The sequence below is a fragment of the Oncorhynchus tshawytscha genome, linkage group LG10, assembly GCF_018296145.1.
Source record: "Oncorhynchus tshawytscha isolate Ot180627B linkage group LG10, Otsh_v2.0, whole genome shotgun sequence".
NCBI classification, from domain to species: Eukaryota; Metazoa; Chordata; class Actinopteri; order Salmoniformes; family Salmonidae; genus Oncorhynchus; species Oncorhynchus tshawytscha.
This window is the reverse complement of record NC_056438.1, coordinates 49,084,566-49,104,136: the sequence shown is the minus strand read 5'-3', so window position 1 is coordinate 49,104,136 and position 19,571 is coordinate 49,084,566. Positions and strand designations below refer to the sequence as shown.

General features: G+C 41.9%; 1 protein-coding gene across 1 annotated transcript in view; it reads left to right on the top strand.

Annotated features, from left to right (window-relative positions):
* Positions 1-19,571, top strand: part of LOC112260375 (choline transporter-like protein 5-A) — a 100,963-nt gene that overhangs the window by 54,459 nt on the left and 26,933 nt on the right. Inside the window, exon 2 of the mRNA XM_042328663.1 lies at positions 10,241-10,289. Coding sequence (XP_042184597.1) covers positions 10,241-10,289 — 49 coding nt within the window. The remainder of the gene's footprint in view (positions 1-10,240; positions 10,290-19,571) is intronic.

Below are 19,571 nucleotides of genomic sequence, written 5' to 3'. Positions count from 1 at the left end.
TAGAAATTCTTCTTATTCATGAAAATCACAAATTAAATATATTGAGACACAGCTTAGCCTTTTGTTAATCCCACTGTCAAAATCAATCAAATTAAATAATTTACCTTTGAAGAACTTCGGATGTTTTCACTCACTCCCAGTTAGATAGCAAATGTTCCTTTTTTCCAAAAATATTATTTTTGTAGGCGAAATAGCTCCGTTTGTTCTTCACGTTTGGCTGAGAAATCAACCGGAAAATTCAGTCATTACAACGCCAAATCTTTTTCCAAATTAGCTCCATAATATCGACAGAAACATGGCAAACGTTGTTTAGAATCAATCCTCAAGGTGTTTTTCACATATCTATTCGATAATATATCCGTCGGGACAATTGGTTTCTCATAAGAAGCGATTGGAAAAATGGCTACTTGTGTACTTTACGCAAGATTTTCTGCGGGAGCCATCATGTGACCACTTGCTAAATGTGGTCCCTTACGGGTATTCTTCAACATAAATGAGTAAAAAGACGTCACAATGCTGTAGACACCTTGGGGAATACGTAGAAAACGTAAGCTCATTCGTAGCTCATTCACAGCCATATAAGGAGTCATTGGCATGAGGCGGTTTCAAAAAATGCGGCACTTCCTGATTGGATTTTTATCTGGGTTTCGCCTGTAACATCAGTTCTGTTGCACTCACAGACAATATCTTTGCAGTTTTGGAAACGTCAGAGTGTTTTCTATTCAAAGCTGTCAATAATATGCATAGTCGAGCATCTTGTCGTGACAAAATATCCCGTTTAAAGCGGGAACGTTTTTTATCCAAAAATGAAAATACTGCCCCCTAGTTATAAAAGGTTATTAACATGCAGATGTATGCAGACAATACAGTTCTGTATGTACACTCAAAAAATAGACAATTTGTTGTTAACAAGTTCACTGGAGCTATGGTACATGTTTCTAAATGGATGACTAATTTGCTTGCATTTAAATATCGACAAAACTGTTTGTATGTACTTCTCTAAGAAATCCATTGATTCTTCCCAACGAGCTGTTCTTGTTAATGGGGAAAATCTGAAAGTTGTGTCTAACTTCAGATATCTTGGTGTCATTTTGGACTCCAACTTGACATTTAAGAAACATGTGAAGAAGGTGGGCAACATGGTTAAGTTTGGATTATCCAACTTTAGGTTGATAAGACCTTTCCTTCCTCTGGAGGCTGCCAAACTATATATGCATGCTATGATCTTCTCACATCTGAGATATTGCCTCACATGCGGGTCACAATCAGGAGCTACTATTCTGAAACCAATTGAATCACTCTACAAACAAGCACTTAAGATTTTTGATAACAAACCAGCGGTAACCACCATTGTAATATAATTTACAAACATCATTTATTTAGTCTATATAGCTTTAAGCAAGCCTTGTCTTTAAGATCTTGCATGGTCTTGCCCCTCCACCCCTATGCCGGCATATCATGCTCAAGGAAAGCACCTCCAGGATAACAAGGGCAGTAACTAGATCAGCCTTCTCTGTTAGAGCTACAATATACTGGAATACAATGCCCATGGACTTGAGAAGCTGCACTGATTATTATACTTTTAAATTTGAATTGACAACATGGCTAAAATCTATCCAAACCTGTACACGTGAGTTATCTGTGGTTCCTCATATGTAAGACGACAGTTGATGATAGTGTTGTTGTTGTCGTTAGAATGATATATTATTGGATGTGATGTATTTGTATTTTGTATTGTTTTAGTGAGTATTTGTATTGTGGCTGTGTAATTGTCCTTAGCTGCCCTGGGACTACGGGTGCAAATTAGCTTTTGGCTAACCCCTCCACATGTACATGGATGTTGCATTATTGTAATATTGATGTTGATCAATGTGCATTGTCCCCTATACAAAATATACCTTTTTATTTTTTTATCCTCATCAATCCATGGAGCCTTAACAGTTCTAACAGTGAGTTTCTTAACAGGTGCATGTTTATCAATAATTGGAAGAAGCAATTTCATAAATTCATCAAATGCAGCGTCTAGATGCTCCTATTTAATCACATCAGACCAACAAATATTTTTAACATCATCCACATATGAGTCACAACAAAATATTTTGTGTGATCCCGTATACACTATTTTAGGCCCAGCTGTTGGAACTTTGGCTTTCCTGGATATAGCCACTATACTGTGATCACTGCATCCAATTGGTACAGATACAGCTTTAGAACAAAGTTTTACAGCATTAGTAAAAATGTGATCGATACATGTGGATGATCTTGTTCCTGTAGTTTTCATAAACACCCTGGTAGGTTGATTAATAACTTGAATCAGATTACAGGCCCTGGTTACAGTAATAAGCTTCCTCCTGAGTGGACAGCTTGATGAAAACCAGTCAATATTCAGGTCCCCAAGAAAGTAGACCTCTCTGTTTATATCACTTACACTATCAAGCATTTCACACATTTATTTAGATACTGACTGTTAGCACTTGGTGGGCTATAGCAACACTCCAAAATAAAAGGCTTTAGATGTGCCAAGTGAACCTGCAACCACGACACTTGACATAAGATCTTCTCTAAGCATTACAGGGATATGGCTCTGAAATATATACAGCAACACCTCCCCCATAAGCATTCTGTCTCTTCTATAGACGTTATATCCTTGTATTGCTACTGATGTATCATCAAATGAATTATCTAAGTGAGTCTCAGAAATAGCTAATATACTGTATGAATGTTATCTGATGTTATCAAGTTATTGATTTCATGAACCTTATTTCTAAGGCTACATATACAGTTGAACTTAGAAGTTACATACACAGGTTGGAGTCATTAAAACTCGTTTTTCAATCATGCCACAAATTATCTTGTTAACAAACTATAGTTTTGGCAAGTCGGTTAGGACATCTACTTTGTGCATGACACAAGTACTTTTTCCAACTTTTGTTTACAAACTGTTTATTTCACATAACTCACTGTATCACAATTCCAGTGGGTCAGAAGTTTACATACACTAAGTTGACTGTGCCTTTAAACAGCTTCGAAAATTCCAGAAAATTATGTCATGGCTTTAGAAGCTTCTGATATGCTAATTGACATCATTTGAGTCAATTGGAGGTGTACCTGTGGATGTATTTCAAGGCCTACCTTCAAACTCAGTGCCTCTTTGCTTGACATCATGGGGAAGAAAAAAATTGTAGACCTCCACAAGTCTGGTTCAATCAAAGCAATTTCCAAATGCCTGAAGGTACCACGTTCATTTGTACAAACAATAGTACGCAAGTATAAACACCATGGGACCACGCATCCATCATACCGCTCAGAAAGGAGATGCATTCTGTCTCCTAGAGATGAACATGCTTTGGTGCGAAAGTGCAAATCAATCCCAGAATAACAGGAAAGGACCTTGTGAAGATGCTGGAGGAAACAGGTACAAAGGTTTCTATATCCACTGTAAAACGAATCCTATATCGACATAACCTGAAAGGCAGCTCAGCAAGGAAGAAGCCATTGCTCCAAAACCGCCATAAAAAAGCCAGACTACGGACAAAGGACAAAGATCGTACTTTTTGGAGAAATCTCCTCTGGTCTGATGAAACTAAAATAGAATTGTTTGGCCATAATGACCATCGTTATGTTTGGAGGAATAAGGGGGAGTCTTGCAAGCCGGAAAACACCATCCCAGCCGTGAAGCATGGGGGTGGAAGCATCATGTTGTGGGGGTGCTTTGCTGCAGGAGGGACTGGTGCACTTCGCAAAATAGATGGCATGATGACGAAGGAAAAGTATGTGGATATATTGAAGCAACATCTCAAATCAAAGTTTATTTGTCACGTGCGCCGAATACCACAGGTGTAGGTAGACCTTACAGTGAAATGCTTACTTACAGGCTCTAACCAATGGTGCGGGGAAAAAAGGTGTGTGTGTTTGTATAGGTAAGTAAAGAAATAAAACAACAGTAAAAAGACATTTGTAAAAAGAGTAGCAAGGCTTTATACAGACACCTGTTAGTCAGGCTTATTGAGGTAGTATGTACATGTAGGTATCGTTAAAGTGACTATGCATATATGATGAACAGAGAGTAGCAGAAGCGTAAAAAGAGGGGTTGGCGGGTGGTGGGACACAATGCAGATAGCCCGGTTAGCCAATGTGCGGGAGCACTGGTTGGTCGTGCCAATTTAGGTAGTATGTACATGAATGTATAGTTAAAGTGACTATGCATATAAGATAAACAGAGAGTAGGGGCAGCGTAAAAGAGGGGTTGGGTGGGGGGGGCACACAATGCAAATTGTCCGGGTAACCATTTGGTTACCTGTTCAGGAGTCTTATGGCTTGGGGGTAAAAACTGGTGAGAAGCCTTTTTGTCCTAGACTTGGTCCTCCGGTACCGCTTGCCATGCGGTAGTAGAGAGAACAGTCTATGGCTGGGATCTTTGACAATTTTTAGGGCCTTCCTCTGACACCGCCTGGTGTAGAGGTCCTGGATGGCAGTCAGCTTTGCCCCAGTGATGTACTGGGCCGTACGCACTACCCTCTGAAGTGCCTTGCCGTCGGAGGCCAAGCAATTGCCGTACCAGGTAGTGATGCAACCGGTCAGGATGCTCTCGATGTTGCAGCTGTAGAACCTTTTTAGGATCTCCGGACCCATGCCAAATCTTTTTTGTTTCCTGAGGGGGAATAGGCTTTGTCGTGCCCTCTTCACGACTGTCTTGGTGTGTTTGGACCAATCTAATTTGTTGTTGATGTGGACACCAAAGAATTTGAAGCTCTCAACCTACTCCACTACAGCCCCGTCAATGAGAATGGGGACGTGCTCGGTGCTCCTTTTCCTGGAGTCCACAATCATCTCCTTAGTCTTGGTTATGTTGAGGGATAGGTTGTTATTCTGGCACCACGCGGCCAGGTCTCTGACCTCCTCCCTATAGGCTGTCTCGTCGTTGTCGGTGATCAGGCCTACCACTGTTGTGTCGTCAGCAAACTTAATGATGGTGTTGGAGTCGTGCCTGGCCATGCAGTCGTGGGTAAAGAGGGAATACAGGTGGGGACTGATCACGCACCCCTGGGGAGATCCAGTGTTGAGGATCAGCGTGGCAGATGTGTTGCTACCTACCCTCACCACCCGGGGGCGGACCCGGGGGCGGAAGTCCAGGATCCAGTTGCAGAGGGAGGTGTTTAGTCCCAAGATCCTTAGCTTGGTGATGAGCTTTGAGGGTACTATGGTATTGAATGCTGAGCTGAAGTCAATGAACAGCATTCTCACATAGGTGTTCCTTTTGTCCAGGTGGGAAAGGGCAGTGGGGAGTGCAATAGAGATTGCATCATCTGTGGATCTGTTTGGGCGGTATGCAAATGGGAGTGGGTCTAGTGTTTCTGGGATAATGGTGTTGATGTGAACCATTACCAGCCTTTCAAAGCACTTCATGGCTACAGACGTGAGTGCTACGGGTCTGTAGTCATTTAGGCAGGTTGCCTTTGTGTTCTTGGTCACAGGGACTATGGTGGTCTGCTTGAAGCATGTTGGTATTACAGACTCAATCAGGGACATGTTGAAAATATCAGTGAAGACACCTGCCAGTTGGTCAGCACATGCCCGGAGCACACGTCCTGGTAATCTGTCTGGCCCCGCAGCCTTGTGTATGTTGACCTGTTTAAAGGTCTTACTCATGTCGGCTACGGAGAGCGTGATCACACAGTCGTCCGGAACAGCTGATGCTCTCATGCATGCCTCAGTGTTGCTTGCCTCGAAGCGAGCATAGAAGTGATTTAGCTCGTCCGGTAGGCTCGTGTCACTGGGCAGCTCGCGGCTGTGCTTCCCTTTATAGTCTGTAATAGTTTGCAAGCCCTGCCACATCTGACAAGCATCGGAGCCGGTGTAGTATGAAGACATCAGTCAGGAAGTTAAAGCTTGGTCGCAAATGGATCTTCCAAATGGACAATGCAGACCCCAAGTATACTTCCAAAGTTGTGGCAAAATGGCTTAAGGACAACAAAGTCAAGGTATTGGAGTGGCCATCACAAAGCCCTGACCTCAATCCTATAGAAAATTTGTGGACAGGACTGAAAAAGCATGTGTGAGCAAGGAGGCCTACAAACCTGACTCAGTCATACCATCTCTGTCACCAGCACTGTCAATTCACCCAATTTATTGTGGGAAGCTTGTGGAAACACCCAAAACATTTGACCCAAGTTAAACAATTTAAAGGCAATGCTACCAAATACTAATTGACTGTATGTAAACTTCTCACCCACTGGGAATGTGATGACAGAAATAAAAGCTGAAATAAATCATTCTCTGTACTATTCTTATGACATTTCACATTCTTAAAATAAACTGGTGATCCTAACTGACCTAAGACAGGGAATTTTTACTAGGATTAAATGTCAGGAATTGTGAAAAACTGAGTTTAAATGTATTTGGCTAAGTTGTACATAAACTACCAACTTCAACTGTATTAATATGGGCTATTTTCAGCCCTTTCCTGGGTAACTCATTGGAGACAGACATAATCCTGAAAAGAGCAGACAAAGCAAGAGAAAAAAATAAAAAAATATACAGTGCCTTGCGAAAGTATTCGGTCCCCTTGAACTTTGCGACCTTTTGCCACATTTCAGGCTTCAAACATAAAGATATAAAACTGTATTTTTTTTGTGAAGAATCAACAACAAGTGGGACACAATCATGAAGTGGAACGACATTTATTGGATATTTCAAACTTTTTTAACAAATCAAAAACTGAAAAATTGGGCGTGCAAAATTATTCAGCCCCCTTAAGTTAATACTTTGTAGCGCCACCTTTTGCTGCGATTACAGCTGTAAGTCGCTTGGGGTATGTCTCTATCAGTTTTGCACATCGAGAGACTGAAATTTTTCCCATTCCTCCTTGCAAAACAGCTCGAGCTCAGTGAGGTTGGATGGAGAGCATTTGTGAACAGCAGTTTTCAGTTCTTTCCACAGATTCTCGATTGGATTCAGGGCTGGACTTTGACTTGGCCATTCTAACACCTGGATATGTTTATTTTTGAACCATTCCATTGTAGATTTTGCTTTATGTTTTGGATCATTGTCTTGTTGGAAGACAAATCTCTGTCCCAGTCTCAGGTCTTTTGCAGACTCCATCAGGTTTTCTTCCAGAATGGTCCTGTATTTGGCTCCATCCATCTTCCCATCAATTTTAACCATCTTCCCTGTCCCTGCTGAAGAAAAGCAGGCCCAAACCATGATGCTGCCACCACCATGTTTGACAGTGGGGATGGTGTGTTCAGGGTGATGAGCAGGGTTGCTTTTACGCCAAACATAACGTTTTGCATTGTTGCCAAAAAGTTCAATTTTGGTTTCATCTGACCAGAGCACCTTCTTCCACATGTTTGGTGTGTCTCCCAGGTGGCTTGTGGCAAACTTTAAACAACACTTTTTATGGATATCTTTAAGAAATGGCTTTCTTCTTGCCACTCTTCCATAAAGGCCAGATTTGTGCAATATACGACTGATTGTTGTCCTATGGACAGAGTCTCCCACCTCAGCTGTAGATCTCTGCAGTTCATCCAGAGTGATCATGGGCCTCTTGGCTGCATCTCTGATCAGTCTTCTCCTTGTATGAGCTGAAAGTTTAGAGGGACGGCCAGGTCTTGGTAGATTTGCAGTGGTCTGATACTCCTTCCATTTCAATATTATCGCTTGCACAGTGCTCCTTGGGATGTTTAAAGCTTGGGAAATCTTTTTGTATCCAAATCCGGCTTTAAACTTCTTCACAACAGTATCTCGGACCTGCCTGGTGTGTTCCTTGTTCTTCATGATGCTCTCTGCGCTTTTAACGGACCTCTGAGACTATCACAGTGCAGGTGCATTTATACGGAGACTTGATTACACACAGGTGGATTGTATTTATCATCATTAGTCATTTAGGTCAACATTGGATCATTCAGAGATCCTCACTGAACTTCTGGAGAGAGTTTGCTGCACTGAAAGTAAAGGGGCTGAATAATTTTGCACGCCCAATTTTTCAGTTTTTGATTTGTTAAAAAAGTTTGAAATATCCAATAAATGTCATTCCACTTCATGATTGTGTCCCACTTGTTGTTGATTCTTCACAAAAAAATACAGTTTTATATGTTTATGTTTGAAGCCTGAAATGTGGCAAAAGGTCGCAAAGTTCAAGGGGGCCGAATACTTCCGCAAGGCACTGTACATTCAGCAGTCCATTAATCAATTGGTGTGTGTATGTGTGTGTGTGTGTGCGTGCACTGCGGGGTTGAGGCTACGAACCCATAGGCTTGGCTCTCTCATGTCACCCTGTCACAGGCCCCCCCAGTCAACACCACCTTGAACATTGCCTGCTGCAGTTGTTGGAGACATGTACAGTTTGCAGCCGAACATGCAGCATAGAGAAGACCAACAAGGGGACCCTCATCAGCATCATACAGACATGTCCTCACTGTGAGAATTCCTACAAATATAACAGTCAGCCACATGTTGGAGCGAATCTACGCTGCTATGATCATCAATGAGGCTCTGGCAAAGACCTCACCTCTTGCCTGCTCACCAACGGTCATCGATGGGGAGAACAGATTTAGGTAGGTTTTATCTGACCGTTCAAACTTCGACATTGTACCTGTTTGTGTGTCAGATATCACCTATCCTAACTGCCATTGGTAATAGAACAGTGATTGTGTGTGTTCATAGAAGCATGTATGGAGCCAGTACATAGAGACTTGCAAGATGATGTGATGGAGTCCAGACTGACAGATGGGCTTGATACTGATGTCTCTGAATGGAGAGGGACCTGGCACTCGGCATTAAAGTTTTGCTCGACAACTTTGACCTGTATTGTCTTTTTTTATTATTGAATTGAATGGTATCAGTCAATATGGGGAGTGAGAAACCATGTGTATTCTGCACTAGGATCAGGGAACTCCTTTTGTGTATCCGACACCACACAGGAAGGTATGACCACTCTGACATGTTTGCCTAGGTAGCCCCATTACCACCAGACAAAAATGGACACGGTATCTGTTTCGACTGGGAATGACAATGAAAGGTGAAACATGCACATTGTTATATTAGCTGAACCCTGCTTCTATGGTATTATGGACTTCTATGGTATGGTATTATGGACTTCTATGGTATGGTATTATGGACTTCTATGGTATGGTATTAGTGTAAAGGGTTGTTTATTCTACATGGACTTGTTACTACATTTTAAAGTTATCAAAACACTTAGTTTAGAATATCTACATAAATTCATCAATTGCCTTATCATATTATTCTGTAGGCTACTTACCTATTCAAAGCTCCCTCTGGCATCTCACCATACATCTGCCTGTAGTTATTAAACTCAACCTGCAGGAGGTTTGTTTGTTGTGATTGAGTGGGAGGAAACAGCTGCGGGCAAGGTTCTGACAGATGGGTGTGTCTGGGTGGTGGCAAGGACACACCCAAGTAACCCACAGCAAACCACACCCCCAAGCCAACTCTTTTCATGGCCGCCAGCATTTCTTGGGGAACAATCCAAAAAACGAGGCCAAATCAGCGGGTGCAGTTCCCCTTTAAAGGCACCTTGAAGTGAGGTGTTCGTTCTACAAACTGCGGCCTGCCAATCAAATGAATCTTTTGTTTTTGGTTTGAGATTAAATAAATGTTCAATGAGCACACTCATTTTTTTCACACTCATATTTAAAGTGCCGGATTTTCATTCAGCAAAGTCACTCAAGCTGCATTAGTCGGACAAGAAGAGAGAAATTGGATGGGGGATGACTGGCATTCATACACCTGAGTGAGAATGTGAAAACACAAACTCAGGAAAGTCACCTTCAACAAACCACAATGAAGTAATTTTCCGCCCAGAATCACAAACTCTTTCTCTGCCTCAGTTTCTTAACCTCTGTCACCCCCCTCAACACACACACACCACCACCCTTCTACACTACTCCTCTCTCACACTGCTACCACAGGCAGACAAGTGGAACTATACTGGAGACAGATACAGAATTTATGAGCAGAATACCTTCAACCTCAGCTCAGTCTTCTCTCCCCAAAGCTTTCCAGGTCACTGACTTGAACCTTTTCTACCTTTGTTTTTCTTATTTTGTGGCTTCTTCAACTTTTCTCGCACAAAGACCAGGACCACTACATGGACAGAATCATGTCTGTTGGGTCTTGCTGTTTGGTTATTAAGTGTAAGCTGACAGCTGTTTTAATTATGTTTCGTATCGTTACTCTTCGTATCACTTTGACTAATGTGCAAACCTCTCTTTTTCAGGAGAACCAAGCAAGTTTGACCCCACATTCAGAGGACCAATCAGCAATAGGTAATTTCCCCCTTTTGCCTTCTTTGCTTTTGCCTTCACAGCTCAACAGTGGGACTTGTTTCATTTGTGAGTGGCACTGAGTGCTTGTTTCTATGTGTGATCCCAATTTCCAGACGGTGAGTGTTTTCACTATACTGCTGCTAATAGCTAGCAGTGGTGATGAAATGAGAGTGCTGCCAAAGGGCTGTCCCACTGGTGATGTACTGCTCACATTTTAGGGCTTCGGTGATGTACTACACAACTTTTAGTACTACACATCAATGTTAAAGACTCAGTCACCATGGAACTGCCCATACCGACAGTAGTGTTTGATTTGATATAAAACATCATGTTTTATTGAATGAAGGGCTTTGTCCCTTACCCTCTAAAAGTAGTGCACTAATTAAATAATAGGGTGTCATTTGAGACGGAGCCCATGGTCTGCTCTGATCTCTGCTTTGGCTGAACTGAAAAAACAAAATTATAGGCTATAGCCATTAACTTTCAAGCTAATATTGAATGTGAGTTAAGCCTATTCTCATACAGACCCTGTGAAATGTCAGTGTAGACCCAGTGTTTAATTTACATTTCAGATATTATAAGAGATTATCCTTTGGTGAAATAACTAAATATTAATCCATATAATTTAATAGATGGATTTGGTGCTTTGGAAAAGCACAAATCTCCTCAGACAGAAAGACTATTAACCATAGAGATAAAACATTCTATTCTAATACCAATCATATTATACATGTCTTTGCCACTACATTACAAACCCAAACATTTGAGATTTCTTAGCCAGCCTTCACAGATGATACAGACCCTCCCTTCCCTACCCATCTCCTAGCATTAAACCTGACAGAAGCCTTTTCTCTCCCGTCTGACAGTGTCGCAGCTAAAAGCCTGTCAGAGAAAAAGGGGGAGGAAATCGATGGCTATTAGAGACTCAGGTGACTGACTGGCTGCAATCAGTGTGGCTGCAGTGCCAACCAGCTGGAACAGGGACCAGGTCAACCGGCTAGAGCCAGACAAAGAGGGGTGGCAAGGAGTGGAGCAGAGTGGGATGTTTAAATAAGCAATGAGGAGGACACTTCAAATCCTTTATTGAACATCACTGACAAAACCTATCCAGGGGAAAAGAGAGGGGAAAATGAAAGTGTCTGGGTGGTTGATTGTTATGGTGGGACAATGCTGGAGGATTGGCGTTGTGGGGATTGTTGTCATCTTTGTGGTTTTGTTTTGAGTGTTTGTCAATGGAAATGTATTAGAACTAATTGTATGATTTGAAGAGTGGTGTGGGTGCACAGACCTCAGATCTGCCATCAACCCATCTCCAACTGTTTCTTCATCAGCTTATATTCACAAGGCTCAACTGACGATAAATAACACCTTAGCTAGCAGATGTGGGAAAGTGTCTTTCACTTCTTAATTGGGTAAGAGTACATTATTGCAGTTATTCCCATAGAGAATGTGAAAAATACATTGATCCTTTACTGAAGGCTTCCCTTGGAGTCAGAGTAGGGAGCTGCATAGATGTAATTATAGATCCTGTGTGTGTGTGTGTGTGTGTGTGTGTGTGTGTGTGTGTGTGTGTGTGTGTGTGTGTGTGTGTGTGTGTGTGTGTGTGTGTGTGTGTGTGTGTGTGTGTGTGTGTGTGTGTGTGTGTGTGTGTGTGTGTGTGTGTGTGTGAAGCTCTTATGGTGGCAAAAATTACACAGGAATTAATGATTAAATTATCACACTTTTTATAGCTACACAATAACTGTTAATGTTGTACTATTTGATTCTCTGTTTCAGTGTTTTCACCCAAGCAGCAATTTCAGGGCTCAGTGGATGTCTTATTAAATATATGTTTCAGCTACCCAACAAGACAGAGATCCTCCCCAGATAACTAAGACTATGTTGAAAAGTTTTCTAAAGCTGTGTATGTGTATTGCTTAACCTTTTTTCTTTATTAGAATATAGTTAGTTTCACCTTTAAAACAGTGAGAGTCCTACCTGTATAATGAGAGCTACCTATGAGAGTCTTACACACTCATACCTCAAAATACCCGCTTGGGTCGCTTGCTATTTCATAAGTAAGTACTGGTTAATGACTATGTCTCATGTCCTTACGATATCCGTGTTCAAACTTACAAGTGCAGTTTGTTGCAAAGTTGTTATAAAACCAATGAGTGGACATGATGAAGTGAAGGGTTTGTAGCCAGCTAGCGACCCTCTATTTGTCAAGTTCTGCCCCTCACCCTCGACTCTAAGAACACTTCTCGGTTCCTGTCAAGGATGAGACGTATGGAACCCACCCACCTCCGCCCATTTACTAGTTCTGCTGCTGACCATACATTTTCTCTGGCTCGCCACACAGAAGAGGAATCGTTTTTTTCCTCCCGTCTGTTTATCCAATCATTTACAGTAGCTCAAAGATGCTGAAAACTTTGACTAGGCCTATTTGGGGACACTTTTGTCTGGTTGTTCTTTTTGAGCTCATAAATATAGATTTGCTTTGTTATGTGCAGTTATAATTTCAAGCTCATATTTCACTCAGGGTGCCAACTGCCATCTTCTCATTACCGTTCACAGCGATTGTTAGAATCATTAATCAAGTTCCTATTCAGAGACATAAAGCAGTCCTGCAGGAATGGATCAGTGGTTTTAATTAAAAACGAGAGACATTAATTCAGTCTCTTCAATGTCTATTTTGAGTGAGCGATATGGAGTCGTTTAATGATGGGATTTTAAAGATGGCCGCAGATTAAACCAGTCGACTATTGAATCTCTAGCCTGGTCTCAGATCTGTTTGTGTTGCCTTTCCAACTTCTTGTCACTGATTGCCGCAAGTTGGCAAAAGAGCACGAACAGATCATGGACCAGGCTATTGAATCCCAAGTCGCATCAATTCTCATAATCTGACTGTTTCTCTTCTTCCTAAATTCTCCTGTGAAATTTGAATTTATGACAGCGATTAAGCGAACAGCACAGGGCCCCCCAAACACATGACTGGTTCAGAGGCAGTGATTTATAAAACAACATTTTGTGTGCCGATAACTCCTGAAAGGCAACACATAAATTGGAGCACGGCGTTGAGAGGTGACTGTCTTGGTGATTTATCTCTATAAATTGTCCATCACCCTTCAGACTGAGGTGGTCGTTCCTTATCATAGAGCTCACAGGCCAATGTTTATTATTTTTTAATTATTCTAGTGCAGGCTTAGGAAGGCCACCAACAATTCTGAAATTTCCATCCCCAACTACATCATTTTCCGACAAGATAGAACTGCCAAAGGGGGTGGAGTTGCAATCTACTGCAGAGATAGCCTGCAGAGTTCTGTCATACTATCCAGGTCTGTGCCCCAACAGTTCAAGCTTTTACTTTTAAAAATCCACCTTTCCAGAAATAAGTCTCTCACTGTTGCCACTTGTTATAGATCCCCCTCAGCCCCCAGCTGTGCCCTGGACATCATATGTGAATTTATTCCCCCCCATCTATCTTCAGAGTTCAGTGACCTAAACTGGGAATGCTTAACACCCCGGCTGTCCTACAATCTAAGCTAGATGCCCTCAATTTCACACAAATTATCAAGGAACCTACCAGGTACAACCCTAAATCCGTAAACATGGGCACCCTCAAAGATATCATTCTGAACAATTTGTCCTCTAAATACACCTCTGCTGTCTTCAACCAGGATCTCAGAGATCACTGCCTCATTGTCTGCGTCCGTAATGGGTCCGCGGCCCCTCATCACTGTCAAACGCTCCCTAAAACACTTCAGCGAGCAGGCCTTTCTAACTTTCTAATCGACCTGGCCCGGGTATCCTGGAAGGGTATTGACCTCATCCCGTCAGTAGAGGGTGCCTGGTTGTTTTTTAAAAGTGCTTTCCTCACCATCTTAAATAAACATGCCCCATTCAAAAAATCTAGAACTTAGGACAGATATAGCCCTTTGTTCACTCCAGACTTGACTGCCCTTGACCAGCACAAAAACATCCTGTGGTGTACTGCATTAGCATCGAAAAGCCCCCGCGATATGCAACTTTTCAGGGAAGTCAGGAACGAATATACACAGTTAGGAAAGCTAAGGCTAGCTTTTTCAAACAGAAATTTGCATCCTGTAGCACTAATTCCAAAACGTTTTGTGACACTGTAAAGTCCATGGAGAATAAGAGCATCTCCTCCCAGCTGCCCACTGCACTGAGGCTAGGAAACACTGTCACCACCAATAAATCTACGATAATTGAGAATTTCAATAAGCATTTTTCTACGGCTGGCCATGCTTTCCACTTGGCTACCCCTACCCCGGCCACAGTTCTGCACCCCCCACCCCCTTCTCCTTCATCCTTCATCCTTCCAGATAGCTGATGTTCTGAAAGAGCGGCAAAATCTGGATCCCTACAAATCAGCTGGGCTAGACAATCTGGACCCTCTCTTTCTAAAATTATCCGCCAAAATAGTTGCAACCCCTATTACTAGCCTGTTCAACCTCTTTTTCGTATCGTCTAAGATCCCCAAAGACTGGAAAGCTGCCGCAATCATCACCCTCTTCAAAGAGGGAGACACTCTAGACCCAAACTGTTATAGACCTATATATCCACCCTGCCCTGCCTTTCTAAAGTCTTCTAAAGCCAAGTTAATAAACAGATCACCGACCATTTCGATTCCCACCGTCCCTTCTCCACTATGCAATAGGGTTTCCGAGCTGGTCATGGGTGCACCTCAGTAACGGTCAAGGTCCTAAACGATATCATAACCGCCATCGATAAAAGACAGTACTATATATCAATGATGTCGCTCTTGCTGCTGGTGATCCACCTCTACACAAACGACACCATTCTGTATACATCTGGCCCTTCTTTGGACACGGTGTTAACAAACCTCCAAACGAGCTTCAATGCCATACAACACTCCTTCTGTGGCCTCCAACTGCTCTTAAATACTAGTAAAAGTAAATGCATGCTCTTCAACCGATTGCTGCCCGTACCCGCACCTGCACGTCGATTGCTGCCCTTACCCGCACGCCAGACTAGCATCACTACTCTGGACTACTTCTGACTTAGAATATGTGGACAACTACAAATACCTGGGATGTCTGGTTAGACTGTAAACTCTCCTTCCAGACTCACTTTAAGCATCTCCAATCCAAAATGACATCTAGAATCAGCTTATTATTTTGCAACAAAGCCTCCTTCACTCATGCTGCCAAACATACCCTCGTAAAACTGACCATCCTACCGATCCTCGACTTTAGTGATGTCATTTACAAAATCGCCTCCAACACTCTACTCAGCAAATTGTATGTAGTCTATCACAGTGCCATCCGTTTTGTCACCAAAGCCCCATTTACTACCTCCCACTGCAACCTGTATGTTCTCATTGGCTGGCCCTTGCTACATATTTGTCACCAAACACAGGTCATCTATAAGTCTTTGCTAGATAAAGCCCCACCTTATCTCAGCTCACTGGTCACCATAGCAACACCCACCTGTAGCACACGCTCCAGCAGGTATATTTCACTGGTCATCCCCAAAGCCAACACCTACTTTGGTCGCCTTTCTTTCCAGTTCCCTGCTGCAAATGACTGGAACAAATTGCAAAAATCACTGAAGCTGGAGACTTATATCTCCCTCTCTAACTTTTAGCATCAGCTGTCAGAGCAGTGTACCGATCACTGTATCTATACACATCTGTAAATAGCACACTCAACTACCTCATCCCCATATTGTTATCTATTTTTTTGCTCTTTTGCACCCCAGTATCTTTACTTGCACATCATCATCTGCACATCTATCACTCCAGTGTTAATGCCAAATTGTAATTATTTCGCCACTATGGCCTATTTATTGCCTTACCTCCCTAATCTTTCTACATTTGCACACACTGTACATAGATTTTTATATTGTGTTATTGACTGTACGTTTGTTTATCCCATGTGTATCTCTGTGTTGTTTTTGTCCCACTGCTTTGCTTTATCTTGGCCAGGTTGCAGTTGTAAATGAGAACTTGTTCTCAATCTGCCTACCTGGTTAAATAAAGGTGAAATATATCTATTTTTTCCCATAAAATATGTAGCATGATTTTTGGGGGGCCACCAAGTTTTCTGAGTAAAAAATAATCATTTTTATTTTATCTTTTAAAAAAAAAATTATTGGACATAGAGTATTGTCAACTTTTTCGGAAATAAGCTAAATGTGATTTGAATTTTAAGGGAATCTGTAACCAAGTATTCCCAGGTATAAATAGAGAGGCATATGTGATCGTATCGCAATATTTGAAATTCAGTTTTTTTCAAATACTATATCTGTTTGAGATTCTTGCGGTCAATTTGCAGTGTACAAATTATTTCTAACTATGTAACTAGGGACCCCTGTCTATTGTATCACTCTGAGGGAGATAGATGGGAACATACTGAAGGATAGATACTGTACTCTGCAGGTTGTTTGTTTGTATACACTACCGCTCAAACGTTTTAGAACACCTACTCATTCTTCAAGGGTTTTTTGTTTATTTGTACCATTTTCAACATTGTAGAATAATAGAGAAGACATCAAAACTATGAAATAACACATATGGAATAATGTAGTAACCAAAAAGTGTTAAACAAATCAAAATATATTTTAGATTTGAGATTCTTCAATTAGTCACCCTTTGCCTTGATGACAGCTTTGCAGACTCTTGGCATTCTCTTAACCAGCTTCACCTGGAATGCTTTTTCAACAGTCTTGAAGGAGTTCCCACCTTCTGTATGCTGAGCACTTGTTGGCTGCTTTTACTTCACTCTGCGGTCCGACTCATCTCAAACCATCTCAATTTGGTTGAGGTCGGGGGATTGTGGAGGCCAGGTCATCTGATGCAGCACTCCATCACTCTCCTTCTTGGTAAAATAGCCCTTACACAGCCTGGAGGTGTGTTGGGTCATTGTCCTGTTGAAAAACAGATGATAGTCCCACTAAGCCCAAACCAGAGGTGATGGTGTATCTTGCAGTAGCCATGCTGTTTAAGTATGCCTTGAATTCTAAATAAATCTCAGACAGTGTCACCAGCAAAGCACCCCCACACCATGCTTTATGGTGGGAAATACACATGCACATCTATTCACTCACACCGCATCTCACAAAGACACCAAAAATCTTCAATTTGGACTCCAGACCAAAGGACAAATTTCCACCTGTCTGATGTCCATTGCTCGTGTTTCTTGGCCCAAGCAAGTCTCTTATTATTATTGGTGTCCTTTAGTAGTGGTTTCTTTGCAGCAATTCGACCATGAAGGCCTGATTCATGCAGTCTCCAATGAACAGTTGATGTTGAGGTATGTTTGTTACTTGAGCTCTGTGAAGCATTTATTTGCGCTGCAATTTCTGAGGCTGTTAACTCTAATGAACTTATCCTCTGCAGCAGAGGTAACTCTGGGACTTCCATTCCTGTGGCGGTCCTCATGAGACCCAGTTTCATAGCGCTTGATGGTTTTTGCGACTGCACTTGAAGAAACTTTCAAAGTTCTTGAATTTCCCGTATTTACTGACTTTAATGTCTTAAAGTAATGACAGACTGTCGTTTCTCTTTGCTTATTTGAGCTGTTCTTACCATGATATGGACTTGGTCTTTTACCAAATAGGGCTATCTTCTGTACCTTGTCACAACACAACTGATTGGCTCAAATGCATTAACCTGGAATGAAATTCCACAAATGTACTTGTAACAAGGCACACCTGTTAATTGAAATGTATTCCAGGTGACTACCTCATGAAGCTGATTGATAAAGCCAAGAGTGTGCAAAGCTGTCATCAAGGCAAAGGGTGGCTATTTGAAGAATCTCAAATATTAAATCTATTTTGATTTGTTTAACACTTTTTTGGTTACTACATGACTCTATGTGTTATTTCATAGTTTTGATGTCTTCAATTTTATTCCATAATGTAGAAAATAGTAAAAATAGAGAAAAACCCTTGAATGAGTAGGCGTGTCTAAACTTTTGACCGGTAGTGTATATAGGGACATTATCAATGTGTGCTACTCTGAGTTGATTTTAATGTCTTCAGGATCTTTAGAATCTTGATTCTGAAAAAGTATTATCTTTCTAACTTTATTTCACACACACAAACACCCACAATCCTACACACAAACACCCACAATCCTACACACAAACACCCACAATCCTACACACAAACACCCACAATCCTACACACAAACACCCACAATCCTGCACACAAACACCACAATCCTGTACACAAACACCCACAATCCTACACACAAACACCCACAATCCTGCACACAAACACCCACAATCCTGTACACAAACACCCACAAGCCTGCACACAAACACCCACAAGCCTGCACACAAACACCCACAATCCTACACACAAACACCCACAATCCTACACACAAACACCCACAATCCTACACACAAACACCCACAATCCTACACACAAACACCCACAATCCTGCACACAAACACCCACAATCCTGTACACAAACACCCACAATCCTACACACAAACATCCACAATCCTGCACACAAACACCCACAATCCTGCACACAAACACCCATAAGCCTGCACACAAACATCCACAAGCCTGCACACAAACACCCACAAGCCTGCACACAAACACCCACAAGCCTGCACACAAACACCCATACGCATGCATACAAACACCCACAAGCCTGCACACAAACACCCACAAGCCTGCACACAAACATCCACAAGCATGCATACAAACACCCACATGCCTGCACACAAACACCCACAAGCCTGCACACAAACATCCACAAGCCTGCACACAAACACCCATAAGCATGCATACAAACACCCACAAGCCTGCACACAAACATATGCAAGCCAGCACACAAACACCCACAAGCCTGCACACAAACACATAAACACACACACATTCTCTCTCTCTCTCTCTCTCTCTCTCTCTCTCTCTCTCTCTCTCTCTCTCTCTCTGCTTGAGTTTAGCTGATGTTTCTGCTCTCAAGTTGGTGTGTTTAATTCTCATCAGCTCGTGAATGAGAGTTAAGAGGAGAGTGTTATGCTTTCAGCATCACCCATGGTTGTTCCAGAGGACTGGAAAGGACAGAGCAGGAAAACACTAACTACTGTACTATGGGCAGACCTAATATCAACAGGGAGGCAGAACCTTCAACCTTTCCTACCACTATTCCTTCTACTACTACTGCTTAACTGTATTTAAGAATATGAATACTTAATAGGATTGTGTGTAAATAGTATTTTTGTTGTCTCTTAGTGTCTTTCCAATATATGACGCTTATTTTATTCAGTTATTTTGCTTGTTTAGTTTTTATTATTATTTAAA